The sequence below is a fragment of the Polychytrium aggregatum genome (assembly GCF_025602895.1).
Source record: "Polychytrium aggregatum strain JEL109 chromosome Unknown BJ171scaffold_11, whole genome shotgun sequence".
Classification (NCBI taxonomy): Eukaryota; Fungi; Chytridiomycota; class Chytridiomycetes; order Polychytriales; genus Polychytrium; species Polychytrium aggregatum.
In genome coordinates, this window is record NW_026516213.1 from 779364 (window position 1) to 799451 (window position 20088).

The following is a 20088-nucleotide window of genomic DNA, read 5'->3' on the forward strand; positions in this document are numbered from 1 at the left end:
ATCGCCGCTCGCCGCTCGCGCTGAGCAGATCCCGACAGCCAGCACGACCAAAGCCATGCGCGTGGGACTCAATAGAGCGGGGGGCACTGCAGTGCGCCGTGTCGATTAGCCGGAAGCATGAAACTCATCGAGAGATGTCGAGCGTGCGCCAAACAGCTACCTTCCACCCGAGCGCACTCAAACGGCAAGTCTTGCTTGTGCTCCCATGCCTTCACTCATTGCATCACAGAATGAAATCGAGCGCCACGGCTTCATTTTGAATGAAGATACTTGAATTGATGAGTGAAGAACCGAATCCAATCGATTTGATTCACCACACGGAGACGACGACAATCGGGAACCGCGGATATGTGAGAGCCCCAAATGTTCCAACCGAGTGCGATCCATAACAACTGTGCGACGGTTCTGAGACTACATAGCCATGAGGCCAGCTCAGCGATATTACATCCCAGCAACGCCCCGATTGATGAATATTGCTCGCTCATCGCAGCTCTCAACCATGATATCTGGATATGTCGTTTACTTTGGGAGAGACCATCACATATCGAGTATAAGGCATCGAAAACAGATCGCTCGATTTGGGTTTGGCTGTCTCGATGGCTGGATGGCTGGCTTGCTGGGCAGCCGAGGGTTCGGCGAGGACGGATGGATGGCGCCCTGGGGCCTCCAGGACGAGTTGCTTGCGACCGACCCCCGAAGAGCGGGTGGGCGGGCGGGGATCTCCAGCAGATCAGGATCCCACGAGTCAAGTGCCTGCCCAGAGCATGCGACCGCATGGGTTGTGGTTTCTGCCATTTCGGCCCATCCACCCAACGTCTCCCAGATCGATTCTGCCTGTATCTTCCTCCCCCATCTTGATTGCGGGCTGCTCTCCGTTGCTCAATGCAATGCTTGCAGTAGTGGGCCCACGCGATGGCAGGCCGACCGGCTGATGGAGGGACTGCCTCTGCCGCCCCTGCCGCCCCTGCTGCCCCTGCTGCCCTGGCGATGAGCCCGGGTCCGCCCACCAGCCAAGGCGCCAACTTGCTCCGTCGATCAGCGGACCCTCCGGCTGCCATACCAAAGGCTGTGGAAAGGCAGAGGGAGGAGGCCAGGCGTCGGCGGGAGAGTCGGGACGGTTGTGTCCCACACCTCTCGATCTTCTCTCCTTCGCAGCGACTGTTTCGTCCGGTTGTCAGTCGTGAAGGTGCAAGCATGAATGTCCGCCAGCAACTCGCCTTCGATGTCGTTGTGCAAAGCGAATTCATGGGCCTCGAGCTGCTCTTCTCGCTCGGGCTTGTGAATCGGTTCTGTGCGATCAACTACTACTACTCCAACGCTTTGTGGAGATGCGCACTCGCCCGGCTCCTGGAAGTACCGCTGGCGACACTCTCGCTGTCGCCTCAATATCGCACCTTGGCTGCCGGGTGCTGCTCGTTCCTCAATCGCACAGATCCGCGGCCCAGACCCATCGAGGCTGTCTTCTGGGCATGGATCAGCCAGAACCGGAGGCTGTACACGGCCATGATGCGACTGACTGATCGCCGGCGGACTCGATTGCAAGCCCGCACCGACTGCGAAGACAGGCTCCTGGAGTTGATCGACACCGTCGGCCATCACAGCGAGACTGCCTTGGCATTGAGCTCGGCGTGGCCTGTCGATCGGGTGCAGCAGCTGCCCGACACACTCGGGCTGCTGGGCCATCTCGAGTCCCTCAGCATCAGCCGGATCGGCCTCGAGTCCGTTCCAGAGTCGATCGGGAATCTGGTGCTCCTCCAAGATCTATTCATCGAGCGCACGGGGATCTCACGAATTCCGGATTCGGTGGGGCATCTTGTCAACCTACGCCGGCTTTTCCTCCATGGCAACAAGCTGTCGACTCTGCCCCTGGGCATCGCACAGCTCCGTTCGCTGACGCAGCTCATCCTGGACAGCAACCGGTTTGCCAAGCTGCCGGGCTTCATTGTGTCGCTTTCGCAGCTCCGGACTCTGTTTCTCTCCCGTAACAAGCTGACCTGCCTGCCTCCTGATCTACACAAGCTAACGCATCTCGAGCGACTGTATGTTACTGGCAACCACCTGCTGCACCTCCCGGATTCGATCGGCGGTTTGGCGTCGCTCGAAAAGCTGTATCTCGACCACAACCAACTGACGGCGATCCCCGAGTCGTTCGCCGGACTGCAGTCCCTGACGGCCCTCCACCTCCAGAGCAACCGCCTGAGCCACTTTCCCACAGTGATCCTGGCCCTAGCCAACCTTCAGGAGCTCCGAATGGATGACAATCACATAGATCAGCTGCCCGAGGGCCTCGAAAATCTTCAGCATCTATCGACCCTGTCCCTCAGTGACAACCGACTCGATAGCATCCCTGTGGGGCTCTGTGCGCTCGAGTCTCTGTCGTTCCTCAATCTCGGCCGAAACCGAATCCGGCATGTCCCTGCGGAGATTGGCCGCCTGCAGAGCCTGACGATGCTGAATCTCTATGGAAACCAATTCGAGGAGCTTCCGGAATCGATCGGCTGCCTGAGCTCGCTGATGTGGCTGTTTGTCGACGGCAACCGCATCACGCATCTGCCGTCCTCGATTTCCGAGCTCAAGCTCCATCGTCCATGCAAAGTGGGCAGCGACACTTGATCGAGGGCATAGCTGCCTCTGCTTGGCCCGTTGAATACAGCGCCTCCCCATGCCATGCCATTGGGGGGGTCGTGCGAGCCGACGGCCAAATCCGTGGCGGTCATGGCGATTCATGAATCGGAGTGTTGTGTTCCTCGGACGGGAAGGACCCATCTCCGCCCGCTGTCCCTCCGTCGTCGCCGGACCAACGTATTCCCCTCGATTCATCGCCGTCGCTGTCGCTGTCGCAGACAGGCACAGTCCCGGATGCACGGACTCAAGCTCCATGGGCGGTGGTTGACTGCAGCATACTCTGCACATGAGGAAACAGGACGCTATTCCATCTCGAACATTCAGCACGGTATGGCTCGAGTCCAAGAAAGCCGTATGCAATAAAGCTGATCCCTTCGGCAGTATCCGAGTGAAGGCCGTAGCCAGCGTGCAATATTTCGAGGCAGCCAAATATCCCCTCGTTCGTGAAACCGCCCGTTTCGCTTCGTTTCGGGTTCACTGTTATCACGGCACGGCGTTCGATCGACGGCCTCGCAGCGTCGCAGTGCGGCAATGTGGAATCGGGGGGGATATTGAGGCTGTGATGGAGAGGCAGCAAGCGCACTCAGGATCCAGAATACAGTCGGCGGCGACTCGGCCTGGGCGCTCTGTTGCGGTTGTGGATACTTCTCCAGAGAAAAACAACAAACGCACACCCCGCTCGGGCCGCCGACGCTGTCTTGCATCTCTCGCCTCGGTCGTCTTTGGCGGCACCCTCCCTCGATCCTATGCCCTCCCGGAGCGGAGAGGATCCTCCGTAGTCATCATCCGTCAATCACATCTGTCCAATCGTTTCGACTCTCCGAGTCATCCTATTGCTCTTCTCTGCCACCAGCGGGCCGAGGAAATCAGTGTATTGCCCCCTCTGCCCACCCACGCCTTTGGCGGCCCCGGATTATCAATTGTCCTGCTTGCTCCCTTGGCCATCGCTCTGAGGGTCAGCCGGGACTCACCCCTGCACCCAGCTGGACCAATATCCCCACGAGCATGCATCTCATCCACCCTAGCCCGAATGGTATGTTGGCTGTCTTGCAGGATTTAGAAAGCCGCTTTCGGAGCTTGCGAGTGCTGGGGTCATTCGCATCGCTGGCCGTTTTCCGGTTCCTTCGTCGAGGAATGCTGCTTTGGCCTTTGGCGATCTCCAGCTCTCGCCGGTCGTACCCACCCTCGCCCCAGCAACCCGCATTGATCGCTCTGGCGTCTACTCCGCTCGCTGTATGGTCTCACGGATGCCGTTTCGTTGGTATCTCCATGATGACTCTTGTCGTTCACGCTCTCTCAGTCGCTGACCCATTTGCTTTGATGGCCTTTGGTCTTGTCTGCCATATTCCAACATCCGCCCAACATGTCTGCCCCAGTCCTCGAATCTGCACCGCTTTCCCCATCGCCGCCGTCGCCTCATCCATTTCAAGATAGCACTCAACCGAGTCTTCCTGAGCTCGATGAGCCGCTGGCGGAATCCCAGTGGTTCATCACACGAAGCCATGCCAATACCGTGATGCAGTTCATCCAAAAGATTGGCGAAACCATCTTGCGGGCGAGGGTCAGTCCGGCCAGCTTCAAGCCATCCCAGGTTCCGGCCCCATCATCTCTGCCCGGCGTGTCTCCAAGTGCTCGATTCACCACGCCGATCCACTTTGACTATTTGCTTGAGCGGTTGGATTTTTGGAAGTTTGGGCTTCCAATCAACGTCGATATCTGTCTGGATGGTGGGACAATACTCCTCGAGCGATGGGTGATATCGTATGAATACGAGTAAGTTTGGCTTGCCGGAGCTTGTGTGGGGTCCGTCGGTGCATCGATGGTACTCCGCCTGGTTTGCTTCTGTATCGATGGCGGATGCTGCAGAGACAAGTCCCCGTCGCTGCATCGATCAACCAAACTAACCTGTGGCTCTGTGTTTCTCGCCGCAATCGATGATTCTGATTTGGCGGCATCCTGTTCTCTGCTGGACTCATTCACGATGAAACCCGCAATCTCGTGGCGATGCAACCGTTGATTCGTAACGAATGGTCCGGACCACATCTTCAACCCTGCTTCTTCTCTGCGGTGGATATTGGAACTGGGTCCTCGAAACACCTCTGATATGGACTCGTCTGTCAAAACGTATTCGTCAATTGCTCCAGCGCCACATCCGGCCGGGCCCGGTATCCCATCGACAGCTCAAAAGATGTCACAGACCTTATTCTTCTGGCTCAGTCTCTCTATTCCTATATCCGACTGATGCCCCTCCACTCGTCGCTCGGCGACGGCAGCTGGTCTCGCGACGACACGAGCTTCTAGTACGTTTACTCTTGCCGCCTATAGCGTCCGCTTTGATGGATGGATGGCACCTTAACCATGGCCTGTCTTGCTCCTGCAGCATCTCTACGGCGGACGGATACTCGCTGTCGCCGCTCGGGGAAAACTCGCGTGGCCCATCGGGATTCGATTTGGGGGCCAAGCTGAAGGTGTATCGGTTTCGCAGTGCTCAAACATTATTTGGGAAGCTGCATCTGTCTGTGGTCTACGACTCCAACACATCGTCGCTCTTGCAGAGACTTCGCTCCGCCACTCGACAGATCAGGTCGTGCGACGACGCTACCGCCCATCCTGTATCGACTCGCTCGGAATGCACACCAGCCCATGGTGCAGTCTCCCCTCCGAGCCCTTGCCACTCAGCAAATATCGACACACCAGTGCCATGTTTCAATGACGACGGCGATGACGGCGACGATGGCGATGGCGATGGCGATGGCGATGGTGGTGATGGTGGTGATGGTGATGGTGGTAGACTCGCTGACTCGGCCTGCCAAACTCAAACACCGACTTCTGCGGACACCTGTCAGAGTGCATCGACTTCGAGGTCGCGGAAAATCGGTAGTCCGTTCCCAAGTCCTGGCCTCCAAAAGCGAACGGTTTCACTGCTGCATGTTAAGTATGCTGTCTCTCACTCCAAGTCATTGCCAACGACGCCGCTCCGTAGCCGCGCCCATACACCAGCATCAGCAACGACAGCAACGACAGCAACTTCACCTTTGGACGCAGAGGCTGACAAAGATATCGAGCGCCACCGACTGCCTGCGAGCACCGTGAATACACTCAAGGTATAGCTTGACTCGGTCGGGGCATGTGTGCTGGCGAACCGCGGTGCTTCTCCGCCTTGACAATATCGACGATCGATCCGCAGCCTTTGCATAGCGCTAACGCTACTCTATTACCAGCATAGCGGCTTGAGAATCAAGATCCCCACAGCCGAACAGTGCCGGCCTGATCGTCCTCGCTCTACCCCTGTCGGGGAACTGGGCCACGGAGCACACAAGCGACTCGATGCGTTCCTCTGCCCCAATTTAGAGCTGTTTGGGAGCCTGGTTGGAAGCTACGAGGTAGGGGCAGCGATCACCGTCTCGTCGCAGCTGATGACTCGGCCATCAACAATCTTTGATACTTTACACCGATATTGCGTGTCCCGATGGAGCTGGACATTTCAGCTCTGTTGCTGGCATAGCTTGTTCTTGAACTACCCATCTGCACGGGCTTCGAGAGACCTGACGAGATTGTTGCTTTCCTCGGATCGGCTTTGCGCGGATAGGAGTCCATCCTTAGCGGCCGAATGTCCACGCTTCCGTCCAAACCAATCTCGTTCATTGCCGAAATCGGCGTCATTGGCCTGGCAAAGTGCAAAAGCTCGCTTAAATGCCCGCCGCACCTGACTCTTCCCTTCCATGCCTATTTCTACGAACTGCCTGGGGACGAAAGCCCATCCACACCGTACGTGGGCACGATCTACTTGCAGAGCCAGGAGACTGGGGCTGACGGACCCGGCGACGGCATTGGTAACGGCCACAGTGAAGTACCGGTCCGCGAGGAGCTGACTGTCTTTGAGCCCGATCACACCCGATTCAAGGCGAGCGAAGGATATCGCCTGCCTGGAAAGGGCCAGCTTCAAGTGGTATGTATGCCTCCGTTTGGCACGGCTTTACACCACTCTGGTCGTCGAGGAGGAGGCCGCACTCTCACCCATTGCCCTTTCTGTGATACTAGATCATCAAAAACCAAAGCAGAACTGCCGCCAAGGTTTTCCTGCTCCAGTATGACTTTCGCGATATGCCTCCGAACACCAAGACCTTTCTGCGACAGAAGGTCTACACCGTCATCGACCCGCACGATCGTCCCGAGCTTCGACATAATGCACAGCGCACGGCCAACGACCCTTCCTTTGCAAAAGCACCCGCGGCTGGACCCAGGGAGATTCCTTCCGCAAAAGTCCCGAGTGGCTCCGCGACGGATGCTGTGGGTGCATCGGCAAAGGATGCCGGCCAGCGATTCGAGCGGCTCCGGAACGCCATCCATCTCCAGTTCCACTGCACCTCCAAGCGGAGGCTCTACCTTTCCAAATCGATCCGGGTCGTGTTCTCTCACCGCAACCCTGACGGCGAAGAAAAGATCCGGGTGGTCTGCGAGGGACCGCAGCACCCAAAGTACATCCCCGTTACGACCCCTGTCTTGCAGCGAGAAGCTGCTCCGCCAGACCGATCTAGCCAGCCGCCGCTACATCCAAGCCTTGGTCCAGCAGTCCTGCCAAACGAACCTGCCCGCGGGCTCGTTGACCCACGACCAGGTCCGGATGCCGCAGCTGCACGCAATCCAGACTCCCACGCCCAATTCCTCGGGAGTGTGGGTTCCGACTTTGGCGGGCCTCAGAAGATACCCTTGCTCATGCTGTCCACTCCCGATGGCTCAGCCCGTGCTCTTGCCAATCCAAGCCCCGTATCTTCACCTCCGGAGTCTCGTCGCGTGCCGCCAAAGCCAGGGGCAAAGCCAGGGGCAAAGCCGGTTACAAGTGAGGCCATTCCAATACTCAAAGCCCAGCGCTCGACCATCCACTCAAGTCCGTCCGACAGTCAATATCATTCGCAGAGACTCTGGGAATCGGATACGCCACATCGACTTCATACGCCTTGGCCGATCCGGCGTCGATGCTCGGGCCTGGAGCTGATGAAGCTGGCAGGCGTCAATGTTCACGATTATAGTGTCTCGCCTATCAAGTCTGTTCCGGTTGATGCTCCGATCGACTCCTCGGCTGAATCAAGTCCATGGTGCAGTGCCGACGACAGCCATTCGCCTGTGGGCTCGTTGCACCTGCCCAAGGGGGTGCCGTTCCGGACGGCGACTTGCGATCTCGACATGGCCTCGGAACTGGGGGTCAATCATGGTGGTTTTGTGTCGGCAGACTCATACCGTTTGCTCCCTTCCAGCCGAGACGGTGCCGAGGGATGGATTCACGGCCTCGGTCCCGGCTCAAGCTTTGCAAAGAATCCGCATGGCCATCTCGATGACGATGATCACAATCGCAACCACGACTGCGATCGGGACCGTGCTCTCGGCCGTGATGACGATGGCGATGACGATCTGACGACACACGCAGCTGCCCCATTTGCAACGATGGAGGATCTGCTGGACCATTCACACGCCTCCAGCTGCAGCCCCACCGAGCTAAAGGCTTCGCTGTCTCAGCTCTTCCTTGCCCGAGGTCGCCCTGGACCGAGGCGCACACATACTTGCAGCGACAGTGCTCTGCCTGTGGCCTTCAGCTCACATCCAGCCTTCGGATCCACTTCGAATAGCACGGACACTACCCTTCAGGTGATGCGATCGGCGGCCTCGATCCCCAGCACAGCTGATCGTTTCCCCCGGCTGGTGTATGGCGAAGCCCCCGCGTTCCGCACAATCGGCAGCGGACCTGGCTCGATGGCTTCAAGGACTGAGTCTCGCGAAGCATCGCCCTTGATTGAACCCAGATACGAACGCAACACCAGCAACAGCGAAAGCCAAGGCAAGCTGGGCGAATGGCTGCCATCCGGAAGCGACTATCCTGTTCCGAAAGTCTGGACCATGCTCGATGATGCCGCGCGCTAGGATAGACGACAGAATTGCCGCAACAGTCGCAACATCTCTCACAACCACAGACGACAGTAGCGGCGCGCAGTGCTCGTAGATGTTGAAATGAATGCTGTGCGATGGTTCATGAGGATGTAGCGGCGTACTGAAATACATGTCTGGCTTGCGACAAGAGGGCCCAGGAACAGAGTCTCAGTCGTCAACATCGAGCTCGTACTGCTCGTACATCTGGCGGGTGGTGACGCCTTCGATCTGAGCAAGCTTGCCCAGGAGCATTTGTCTGTGGAGGTAAACGAGTTCTTGTCAACAGAGCGATGCAAGGAGCAGGCGGTGTGGGGGAGGAATGCCGAAAGAATGTCGAAAGGATGCCGAAAGGATGTCGATGACGCAACGACATCTTCGAAATGCGACAACTCAGACTGGCCAAACAGGACCAGGACCAGGGACAGGACACACGCACCCATAGTCCTTGACGTCGTTGTAATCGTGCAGCTTTTGGATCCGAGTTTGAACGCAGCTTTCGTGGTCGAGGCCGGAGCTGGTAAAATGCCGATCGAGTAAATCGAGGGCAAGGAACGGAGGAGAGGGGGGGGGCAGTATCGTCGGAATCATTAAATGGATCGGGTTGATGGGAAAGATCACTTACGGCAGCTTGGCTTTGAGGCTGGCGTTTTCTGTTGCGAGTTGGTCCTTCTCGACATTCAGTCGGGCCAGCTGTGCGGATAGCAGCTGATGAATTCAAGCGAGCGAGCGGAATAAGGCGAGGGAGGGAATATAAAATTCAATATCGGCATGAGTTTGAGGGGGGGGGGAGAGAGAGAAGGAATCACCGTCAAGAAATAGCGCCGACGGGTCATCCAGGACACGGATCGGCGGGCATGTTGCTGCAGGCAGCCCGGGAGCAACTGGTGAGCGAGCGAGCAAACCTTTTCTTGGTGATGCAGCTTTCTCTGATCCGGACTCATCCAGACGAGCGACAGGCCGGGGACGATCTCCTTGCGAGATCTAGAGGGAGTCGAGCCATGATCAGGGAGACGACGAGGGGCTGCTTCATGCCAAACCCATGCATCTTCCGTGCTCAATCAGGCATCTTTCGTGCTCGATCGAGTGTTTTGCGGGTTAGGTCAAGCCATGGATGCATACATTCTATTCTGTTCCAGCAGCACGCCGAGGGCATTTTTGAAGTCGCTGTCGGTAGTGGTGTTGCTGCCGTTCTTGCCCAGGAGCTCGATGATCTGATCATCCGTCTGAGGGCAGTTCAAATCAGCAAGTCGATCGATCAGCTCGGTCTCCAGAGCATTCGCCATGGCGATCGGTCGGATATGGACGCAAGTCTGGTTGGATGGACGATTCGGCCGAACACCCGTCATGGACGGAAGGAGAAACGGAGCGGGGCTTGGCCTGGCATGGTGCGAAGTTGGCAGGCGCTGAGCCCCATTGCCACACACTTGGCGGCATGCGATGGTGGCGTGGCCCCGGTCTTTGGGTTACGGCCTCCCGCCGGGTATGCATCAACCCATCGCATGCCCGGATCCGGCCTCCCTCTCGCAACGAAATGTCGTCGTGGCTATAGATGTGTGTATTCAAGATCCGGAACGTCGGTCGGGCTCGCACGGGGTGCACGCCCAGGCCATCGTGGCCGTTGTCAAAATGTGTCGAGGGGAAGGAGGGGGAGAAGGCGAAAGAAAAAATATTGTCTGCGTTTGAGAGCAGAGGACCATAAAATGACGAAAAGGGACTAATTGCTATGGATACTGGATCCAAATCGTGCGATCGCGGTTTGGATCGACGGAAGGACAGCCATCGCATCGGCTTGGATCGATGGAACTGTAGTCATGCTTGGGTTGGAGATGCTGGTTTGTGTGTTCGCAGTGGGGACACTGTTGCGGGACGGGTGTCTGGTCTTCCAGAGACGTGCTGGTGATGGTGGTGGCGTTGGTGGTGCTGGTGATGGTGGTGGATGGGGCTGCAGGCGATTCGCAGAATGCAAAGGCCACTCCGTCTTTGTCGGCATTGTAGTTTCGTCATGAGTCGACATCCAAGTCGGCGTCCTCGGTCAAGTTAAGAGACGACTGAGACGACGCCTTTAGAATGTGCAAAACCTGAGGGAGATCGGTTTCTTCGACCTACGGCGATGAAGAGCAACGTAAGTGGGAGGGGACCGTAACGCTTGAGCTGATTCAAGCAGTTCACATGGATTTCATCAGAAACGCAAGTTGAGGTGCATTCAAGTGGGACATCCTACCAGGACATTGGATGTCTTAAAAGTGCTGAGAAGCAGCATGTTGATGCCCACTTGGCTGATTGGCTTGCTCATCGAGTAAACGATGCCATATCGATCTTGAGAGCCAGTGATGCAACGTAAGGGTGAGGACGCAGGCAGCAGGATCCTAGCCATAGAACCATGATGTGCCGTCGCCGTGCCTGGCTCACAAACGCACAGTGGATGCAAGCCCCCCAAATTGATGAATGTGCTGCTGGGTGCGAACGCTTACCAAGTCCGAGTTGTGCGAGATCGACCTGGATACAGATGAGCGGCGAGGCTGTTGTGGTCAGCAGCCAATCGGACTCAAACTTGCTGAGGACATTGTCGTCGGCGACGAGAGAGATGCCATCGGTGGCGTGCGTGTAGGACAGGAATCGGCTGCTGGACCCGAGACTGGTAGAGATACGGCGATGATTCGGTGAGATTGATGACGATACAGATGTCGATCGAAACAGAAACCGAGGTATTGCCGAGAACAAGTGAAAACGGCCAAGGTACGAGCGCGTCCACGATTGTCAGTGATGGCATATCACAGCGTCGTCGGCTCACCGACCAAGACGCACGACAGAGAGTTGATGCCGGTGCCCCGGTGCCCTTGGCCATCAGCCATCTGTCTCATGCCATACAATTCGCCACCACCACTATCTTCAGCAAACAACAGCACTGTCTTGCAGCAGCAGAACCGGCTTACCCTTGGTCGTCGGTCGCGTAGAACAGGGTCTCTGTCATCGCCATGGCCCAAAGCTCAATTTCGTCGATCCGGAGCCCCACTAGACGGAGATGGTAGTTGGGCAGGACCTTTTTGGGCAGGGCCTCGACATCCACAAATTTAGGCGAGGCATATCCCTGGCGCGAGCCACCGTTGGTTTGATCGCGGTGACGAGGTTGGCCAAGTCCGTGCCCGTGCCCGCTGGCGAGCAGCTCAGAGTCGGGACTCTCGGTCGAGGTTGGTGATTCGAGCTCCGAATCGGTGCCAACGGCCGTGGACTCGGAGGGTTGGCCCGAGTCGGTGGGAAACTCCCTGCCCGGACTTGCCTGAGGCTCGCAATGGCCGTTTGATAGCTTGGGCAGTATGCTGCCGAGCGACGGATAGCACAGGTCGGCTTGAACGTGGAGCGACGGAATCCGGGTAAAGTCGAGATTGACAAGCTCGTCTGGTTCGCTCATGTCCACAAACTCAAAGTCAAGGCCCTGCAAGGTAGCGGTGACGAGGGGAAGCCGCTTCTCCTTGAAAAAGATGTAGTCTGTCTGGTATGTGGACAGGTACAGGATGCTGACGCCCGCCTTTGCCAGGGGCTCCGAAAGCGCATTGATTCTGCTGGCAGACTGGTCTGGAGAGTAGGACACAGCATGATGAGTACCATCATGACTATAGAAATGGTGGAGGGGCATGCGGCGATTACGGCAGGATGCCGTAGGATGCCGTAGGATGCTGAAGGATGCTGAAGGATGCTGAAGGATGCTGAAGGATGCTGAAGGATGCTGAAGGATACGCACCGAGCCCCAGCTGAGAATCGATCTGCAAGACCCTGAATGTGTCTTGACAGATCATTAGTTCGGGACAGCTCAGAAGATGGATCTGATCGATCCAGTCTCCCTGGACTGCGCAGATGTCTGTGATGATGGAAACTTCGAGGGCGTTCTCGGTGTACGAGAAGAATGCATCGGGTCTACACATGGCGAGTTGGTGGCCAGCATTAGCACGACATGGTGAGCCCAGGATTGGCTGCGGGTGCGAGCAGATACTTGCCGGTGAAAGAACATGCTCTTGACGATAGGATGCATCATCACGGGCAGCGACGACCTTGGGAAGGTCAAGAGACCCAGGCGTGAGGGAAGCAGAGCGATGGTGGTCATGGCGTTTGAGACGGGAGGCGGGATGGACAGGCGGTGCTGGTTCGGGACTGTTGGACAGCGGGGTCGGGGTCAACGAGGCGGAGGAGCAGGCACGGCCTGGGAGGTGTCGGTCGTTTTTGGAATGGCAAACGAGCTGGGATGCTTCAAGTCTGCCTATGGACGAGCAAAGAGGCCGGATATGCAAGGGCGGGCATGTGAGTGTCGAGTGTTGGGAAGGTTGGCGCCAAACGAGAAGCAATCGGCAGAACAGAGACAAGCAGTGCAGAAGCGCCGGCTCATGGAACAGACGCCGCCAAGACGGGCGGAACGCATTGCGGGGCAAACGAGGCCCAGACGGAGACGGACCCAGAGACGGACCCAGAGAGCGGGAGCGAGCGGCTATCGGAGGGGATTTGCAGCCACGGATGCGAAAAGCGGAACGAAGATGCCGGGCACGACGGAGCGGGATGAAGCGGGATCAGCGCGAGGCGAGACCGGCCGAGACGAGCGACAGACGAGCAACAGACGAGTGAGTGAGTGAGTGAGTGAGTGAGTGAAGGAACGGGCAGGGCAAGACGCCAATCGAGCAGAGATTGAATCGATCGGCGCTAAGTTGGTCGTCTTGGCAAGCGACTGGGCTGTTTGGCGGTCGGGGCGGAGCGACGATGGAGGGGGGCGGACGGCGATTTTATGTCCAGCAGATGGGTGCTCAGCCCGGACGGAGAACACACCTTGGGATCACCTCGGGATCACCTCGGGACCACGTTGGGACCACGTTGGGACAGCCTTGGGGCTGTCTTGAGACCTCTGGGGGGGGGGTGCAGCAGAGCTGGCGACGGCGCTGGAGTTTGGCGGACTCGGGCGGCTGAATCGGCCGGTTGATTCGCCGGTTGATTGGATTAGTGCCCAGCCGGACTCGGCGTTGCCGGCTGAGTTTCGAGATTGCAGCGATAAGGGGCAGATCATGCAAAGGACGGTGCTGCTCAAATGGACAGCGCGCAGCTGCAGTGCAGGCGGGCGACACGGCGGGGAGAGTTAACACGGGTGAGCATGGGTGAACATGGGTGAACATGGGTGAACATGGAGGTAATGACAAGAGTTAACATGGATGAACATGATCAATGACAAGAGTTAACATGAGAGTTCACACATGGTCTGTGCTCTGTCTGTTCTCGCCATGCTGTCTCTGTTCTCGCCTTGTCGTTGATGCGGTGCGCAGCCGCGATAGGGTCCGGTTGGCCCCGGACACAGCCCCAGGGCAGCATGACTGAGCACCAGGACATGTGCCTGGACATGCTCGGGCTGGTGCGGCGACTCTTGGCCGCTCCGCGTATCCATTCATCAATGCCTCAATGCATCGACACCACCGACACCACCGACACCACCGACACCATCAATTCGTCCCCGTCGCTGCCCGCTGGTTTTCATAGTCGGGAGCGGCTGATCTTTTGGATGCGTGCGCGCTCGTTCTGGAGACCCCCCTCATGTGTCGGTTGTTTGGTCTTGGGATCGACGGAAGCGTCCTGCAGCACCACCAGTTGCCGCCAACCCACTCACTCGCTGGTCCTCCCCTTCCGCCTGATCAGGCCAGGTGGGCATGGTATCAGGCATCCGGTCGGTGCTGCCTTCGACCCCCGGGGCGACAATCTCGTCTGGTCAAGGTCCAGGCCGCTTTTCTGCCCAAAAATACCCACACATACCCGCCTGCGCCCCCGCCTTGATTCGATCGCTCCCCCTCAGATGCAACGCTGAGCCGGCTGTATCGCAGCTCGCTTGGCGAGGGGTCATGCCATTTATTTGTTCCGTCCATTCGTCGGGGCTCATGCGGATCACATTTGGATCTCTGTGGATGCACAGGCACGGGGCATCGATTGGCCTCAGCCCCACCACCGTGCTGCCAAGCACAGGCATATCCATTCCGTTGATTGTCTCCGCTTGGTCTGCTTCCTCTATTGCGCCTTGACCAGCCGGCGAAAACTCGGGGCGCTGCCTGCATGGCCTCGGATCCTTACATCCCAAGAGGCATGGCGTTTGCACCAGTCATGCGCGGCAGCAGCGCCGTGCGCTGGAATCCGCCGTATCCGGACATGCCCATTCCAGCAAATTGGGGGTGTTGCTGCTGGGGCCGCTCGTGCTTGAAGAAGAATTGCAGGTGGAACTGCTTGGTGTCGGGATCCCAGTGCGTCCAAAACTTCCCGTCACCCTTGTCGATCTCGCGGCTCTGCACCTTGAAAGCGATGGATTCGTAAGGCTCGGCCGCAAAGACCAGATAGTGGAAGTGCTTCGAGGGCGCCTCCACCTTTTGCTCGTATGCGGACATGAATCGGTGTCGGGGCTGGACATCCTGGCCAATGTCGGGATACTGGATCTGGAACAAGAGTCCCAACTGCCGGGTCGCCGGATCTCGAACCTTGGTGACCTTGTATCCTGGCCGCCCGATCTTGATGGCAATCTTCTTGGGAGCGACCCGCGCGACCGAGCCAGCACCGCTCTCGAGAGCCTCTCGCGACTGGACGTTGGTGGTATCCTTGGCATCCCGAGCCGCTCGCCGAGCGAGGTTGGTCTGATGCTTCTTGCCCTGCGTGTGCGCCAGGTACGAGCCTTCGTTGTTGTGGAGGGTTAAACACAGCTTGCACTCGTAAGAGCCAAGATGGTTTCGCATAAAGTACGGGTCCTTTGAAAGATCGATGGTCTCCAGGGCCAGCTTGCGTAGCCGCTCTCTGCGATCGACATTGGACTCGCTGTATCCGGCTACACCACCGGATCCGGCCTTGCTGCCGACTCGATTCTGGATGATGAATTGCGAGTTGTGAGTTGTGAGTTGTGTGATGCGGTGGGCGATGTAGCCGAGCTATTGCGATGCAGCCGAGCCAAGTCGGTGTCGAGTAAAGCGTCGCAACCACTTGATCGGCTCCGCTCTATTGGCTCTCTCTCGAGGGCCACACATCCCCTTCCGCATCCATTCAGGCAACGCACAGAGCCCGTCCTTGAGTCTAGGGCTCTTCCGCCAGCCTCGATTATCGGCTGAACTTTCATCCAGATATTGTCCTTCCTCCTGGCATGCGCCGGCTCGGCCCGCCTGCCGCACTTGATCAGCCTGCTGCTGTCAAGGAACGCACCTGAAAGTCCATAGTATCAGCGACTCTGTGGTGATGGTGGTGATGGTGGTGATGGCTGGATCGGCTTTGGTCCTTTTGGGCTCGGGAAGCGACGTGGGGAAGAGGGAGATCGAGGGCGGATGGGGAGCGAGGAGCGAGACAGCCCAGAATGCCGATTGCCGAGATCTCGCTCGTTGGCGGTTCTGTGCTCTGCGATCGCGCCACATGCGGATGGCAAATGGCCTTTGCGGGAGAGGATGCCGCATTGTGATTTGCAGCCCATGTGGCCATTTGCATGTTCGTCCAACGAACCAAACGACCAGAGATATAGAGACCCAGTGGTCGCTATGCTCTGCATCGATCATTCACTCATCGATGGACATTCGGTGTTCTCGGATGCACCCTGCCAGATCGGTCTGGGGATTCGCCGGGCCATGGACGCACAAGTCGAATCCTGAGTTCGTGCTTCCAGCAGCCATGGCAACGGCATCCACAAGCACCATCAGACCACCCCCAGCTTCGGGTTGCCGGAGTTGCACCCGCAGGCGCACAGCAGCGTGGGTCCAGTGATACTCCAGAGACTACATGTACTGTTTGTTTATTGACAAAAGCTGCCCTAGCATCCAACTGAAGAAGAGCGCTTATTTGTTAAGAACAATACCGTCGAACTGGAGGCAAGGGGAACCAAGCGACAATGCGTTAGTCTCGGTCACTGGCATGCATACGGTCCAGCGGCATTTCGGCACAACTGGCGCCACAACACATGGACAGCAGCCGGCACGAGATACTTACTCTCTTCTTGAACCAGGCGATGGTCTCATCCTTTGTGACACGGTGGTTGAAGCCGATGCGACCAGCCTTGGCCTTCTTGCGGTGGACACGGAAGCCAGGGCGGCCCATGCAGACGTAAAAGTCCATACCGTAGATACCAATGCTGGGATCGTACTTGATACCCAGGTCAATGTGCTCCTGGATACCGAAACCAAAGTTGCCGGTCTCGGAGAAGTTGCGCTTGTTCAGCTCGTATTCCTTGACCTTGAGGCCGCGCTCGAGAATCTCCTCGGCCTTGGGGCCACGGACGGTGACGTGGACGGCAATCTTTTCGTTACGGCGGATACCGAAGGTACGGACGGTGTAACGGGCCTTGGAGAAGACGGGGGTCTGGCCAGTGAGCTGCTCAATAACCTTGGCGGCACGGGTGAGTCTGTCACCGGACTCGCCGACACAGATGTTGATGCAGAGCTTCTCGAGGCGGAGCTCTCGCATGGGGTTGGATGAGTTGGTGCCGGCTTCGGTCTGTTGGTTGCGAGGAGGAGTAGCAGAGTCCGAGACGACAGAACAGGGTCAGTCAGGCTTGCGACACCAAACTTGCTCCGCTGAAGTCAACTGCAGCGCTGCCACTGCCACTGCCTGGATGCCACATTCGTTTCAGCGGATCGGACTGGAGTGGACTGGATGTTGGATGTTGGATAGTGGACGTTGGATGTGCCGATCGTGATGGACGTCGCCGATATCTATGACGGTCTGGCCAAACCGAGTGCGACACCATGCGGGACTTGGCGGCTTGCATCCTGATTTGACCATCGCGGCCAGTCCATCATGCTGCACCGGCCCGACTGGCTCATCGCGTTCGTCGTGGGATGTTGCAGACCACGATTGTGGCGATTGTGAAGGTACACAGGGGACACGTCGGCCAATCGGGCTGACGATATGCAGGCGAGGAGGGTATCGCTTGGCTGCGCATTCTGTTCTCCACCGGCAAAGGGCAGGCGCGGAGCCTGCGGTGCCGCCGTCCTTCGAAATTGCCTCTTCGTGGGTCGACTTGTTCGTTTGTCCATCGATCCTGCACATTCATCCATCCATCCCATTCATCCATCCATCCATCCATCCATCTATCCATTCGTGGTGTGGTCCGTGCAGCAGCAGCGGTCTGTTAGGCACATTGCGGTCGCGGGGGTACTGGCGGCATTACCATTTTTGCAAACTATCAAAACCAATTGGCTCGGTGGAAAGGGGGAGAGAAAGCGGAGGGGCCCGAAATGCGCTTGTCATTACTGCCCACACGCAAGCGCCGCACAAAGCGCGACAGAGCCCGGCGCACGCACACGTGATCGGCGAGCGACACAGAACAGCGAGGCGGGGCGAGACGGAGCGAGACGGCAGCGAGCCGCGCGGTGGTTGGGCGTCGCGACTCCCGGCGAGACAAGTGCTGCTGCGTCGGACACGCTGTGCCCTGTAGCCAGCCCGCCCGGTTGGGCCGCGTCCTCGCCATCGTCATCGTCAAACCCGATCTGCCGGACAAGACTGGATCAACCAGGGCCACACCAGAGCCGAGCATGGGGAAGCGCAAGCCTCAAGCCAAGGCGAGTCCCAAGCCGGGTACGCCGAAAGATACTTCTACCGCCAGTGAGCCACGGAGACAAAAATCTCGGCATGCTTCCCGGCACGACGATGACGACGGCAGCTGGGACGAGGGAACGCGGGTGCTGCAACATCAGCTTGGTGAACTGGGGCTGCTTATCAAGGTTGGTGTCGCCCGAAACAGTTGGAGAAGACCGATGGACGGTCATTAATAGCTGGCGATCCAAGTGCTTCGTGGTGCTGTGAGCTTCCCCACCGAGCCTCGACGAATGTCGCATGCTAGATTGTAGTTTGCGCTCTGATGCAGCCTTCTGCTCCTGCTGCATGTCGATTGGTCTGCGATTTGTTGCTGGCATCGACGGCTCATTCGACCGCTTCACTCGCCCGAATCGTTCGTGCCTGTTTGCCGCCGCAGGATATGACCGGCGACGGGAACTGCCTATTCCGAGCCCTCTCGGACCAGTGGGACGGCACACCAGACTACCACGCCAAGCACCGAAAGGAGGTCTGTGTGCACATCGATGAGAAGCGGGAGTACTATGAGCCCTTTCTTGTCGACGAGTCTCTCGACCAGTATGTGAAGCGCATGTGTAAGCACGGCACCTATGGTGAGCTGACCAGCGTCTTTGCATTTTCATGAGGAGGCCATGAGGCTGACATTGCCGAGCCCGGTGGGCCATTCCGCCATCGAGAGGCCATGAACAAGTACTAGCATACAAAGTGGCAGCTTTGGGTATTCTGCGCATGATTCTGATGCATCTCGCATCTGCTCTGTTCCCACTCCATCAATGCCTCCAGGCGGGAATCTCGAAATCGTCGCCTTCAGCCGCCTCCACAATGTCAAGATCGCCGTTCACCAAGCTTCCACTCCCATATGGATCGTAAAGCCAGACATGGAGGGTCAGCCAGCAAAAGGCAGTGCCGCGCCAATGGTGCATATCGTGTATCATTCCTGGGAACATTACAGCAGCGTCCGCAATGCCGATGGTCCATATGAAGGTCATCCTCGGATCGTCCTCAAGCCCACGACATTGCCGCCCCTCGAGAAACCCGATCCCAGTGCACCTGCAAACCACATGGAGCGAACGATCATGAGCTCAACTGGATGTCACGACCTGAATCGCATCCGCAAGCTGCTTGTACAAAGCCGGGGTGATCCTGGACGAGTCATGAGCATCCTCTTTGACGAAGCCGAAGCCGAGGCCGAAGCCGAAGCCACGCGTGAGTCGACGAATGATACTTTGGACGAGAATTCGCTGCAAACCGGGACCGAGACTCAAGACTCAGTGCAGACGGCCCCTGCGCTGCCTGATCCATCCGACAGTGCATCTAGTGGACCTGGTGCTGCAGCTTCAAGCGAGCCGGCCGAGTCGGCGGCATCCACACCCAAGAAGCCCCAGTCGCGGGCCCGGAAGAGAGAGGAGGCCAAAAAATTGCAAAAGGAAAAAGCCCTGGCCAAGAAGAGGAACAAGACCAAGGGAGACGTTGCGGCCGAGGACAAGTCCGTTGGAACGGCCGGTGCGACCGACGCTGACGATGTGGACCAAGTACTTGTGGGCCTGAAAGCCGTATGCATCTGACCCGCAGGTTCGTGGTCACCGCTGTTGCTTGCTTTGACCGCTTTTCGGTCGCCGCTCCATGTGATGGTGCTCGACAATATCATAATCGGTTCAAGGCACCCGACCGAGACCTTGCGCTTGCCAAGCCCGTTGTGCATCAAAGCAGCGGCCGCACCGACCAGACCCGAGCACGATCTATGGGGCTCGCCCTCCACGTCAGCGGGTCCGGTTCCTGGAGTCCGTGAGACTGAGCGGCGGCAATCCAGGCGCTGCGCACTGGCTGCGCTGGTCACGAGAGCGCGCCTCCCGCTCGCGGCCTGCCACCGTCGTTGGCAAGCAGCCGCTCTCGCCTCATCGCCCTGTCCAGCCCAACGACACCAGCCAGCATCTCCAGCAGCCCCCAGACGTCTCCGCCCAAGCGACTGCAACTGCAACTGCGTCCATC

At 58.0% G+C, this 20088-nt stretch overlaps 7 protein-coding genes across 7 annotated transcripts; 3 read left to right on the forward strand and 4 right to left on the reverse strand.

The window, feature by feature from the left end:
• Positions 1-1038: 1038 nt before the first annotated feature.
• Positions 1039-3112, forward strand: BJ171DRAFT_497991 (uncharacterized protein). The gene has a single exon (XM_053110326.1). It carries the CDS (start codon positions 1195-1197, stop codon positions 2611-2613), a length of 1419 nt encoding a protein of 472 aa, XP_052968559.1. The 5' UTR covers positions 1039-1194; the 3' UTR covers positions 2614-3112.
• Positions 3113-5987: 2875 nt separating this feature from the next.
• BJ171DRAFT_396383 (uncharacterized protein) lies at positions 5988-6774 on the forward strand (the record flags this gene model as incomplete). The annotated part of the gene is made up of 3 exons (XM_053107183.1): positions 5988-6008; positions 6215-6574; positions 6667-6774. Coding segments are annotated over 3 exons (489 nt in total), but the record flags the coding sequence as incomplete, so codon positions are not given.
• A 1941-nt stretch (positions 6775-8715) lies between these two features.
• BJ171DRAFT_579977 (Swi5-domain-containing protein) lies at positions 8716-9830 on the reverse strand (the record flags this gene model as incomplete). The annotated part of the gene is made up of 5 exons (XM_053114004.1): positions 8716-8803; positions 8984-9061; positions 9170-9252; positions 9450-9528; positions 9667-9830. The coding sequence occupies 5 exons, from the start codon at positions 9828-9830 to the stop codon at positions 8716-8718; spliced, it is 492 nt and encodes a 163-aa protein (XP_052968561.1).
• A 609-nt stretch (positions 9831-10439) lies between these two features.
• BJ171DRAFT_31420 (uncharacterized protein) lies at positions 10440-12658 on the reverse strand. Its single transcript, XM_053107118.1, has 6 exons — positions 12536-12658; positions 12287-12459; positions 11481-12120; positions 11019-11182; positions 10769-10863; positions 10440-10649 (listed from the first exon to the last, which is right to left on the reverse strand). Exons 2-6 carry the CDS (start codon positions 12339-12341, stop codon positions 10548-10550), a joined length of 1056 nt encoding a protein of 351 aa, XP_052968562.1. The 5' UTR covers positions 12342-12459; positions 12536-12658; the 3' UTR covers positions 10440-10547.
• Positions 12659-14386: 1728 nt separating this feature from the next.
• Positions 14387-15856, reverse strand: BJ171DRAFT_498000 (uncharacterized protein). Its single transcript, XM_053110327.1, has 2 exons — positions 15745-15856; positions 14387-15413 (listed from the first exon to the last, which is right to left on the reverse strand). Exons 1-2 carry the CDS (start codon positions 15754-15756, stop codon positions 14634-14636), a joined length of 792 nt encoding a protein of 263 aa, XP_052968563.1. The 5' UTR covers positions 15757-15856; the 3' UTR covers positions 14387-14633.
• Positions 15857-16296: 440 nt separating this feature from the next.
• Positions 16297-17735, reverse strand: BJ171DRAFT_498001 (60S ribosomal protein L11). Its single transcript, XM_053110328.1, has 3 exons — positions 17696-17735; positions 16516-17019; positions 16297-16391 (listed from the first exon to the last, which is right to left on the reverse strand). The coding sequence occupies exons 1-3, from the start codon at positions 17696-17698 to the stop codon at positions 16365-16367; spliced, it is 534 nt and encodes a 177-aa protein (XP_052968564.1). The 5' UTR covers positions 17699-17735; the 3' UTR covers positions 16297-16364.
• Positions 17736-17972: 237 nt separating this feature from the next.
• BJ171DRAFT_457514 (uncharacterized protein) lies at positions 17973-20009 on the forward strand. Its single transcript, XM_053108352.1, has 3 exons — positions 17973-18248; positions 18500-18692; positions 18883-20009. Exons 1-3 carry the CDS (start codon positions 18060-18062, stop codon positions 19662-19664), a joined length of 1164 nt encoding a protein of 387 aa, XP_052968565.1. The 5' UTR covers positions 17973-18059; the 3' UTR covers positions 19665-20009.
• Positions 20010-20088: the final 79 nt, after the last annotated feature.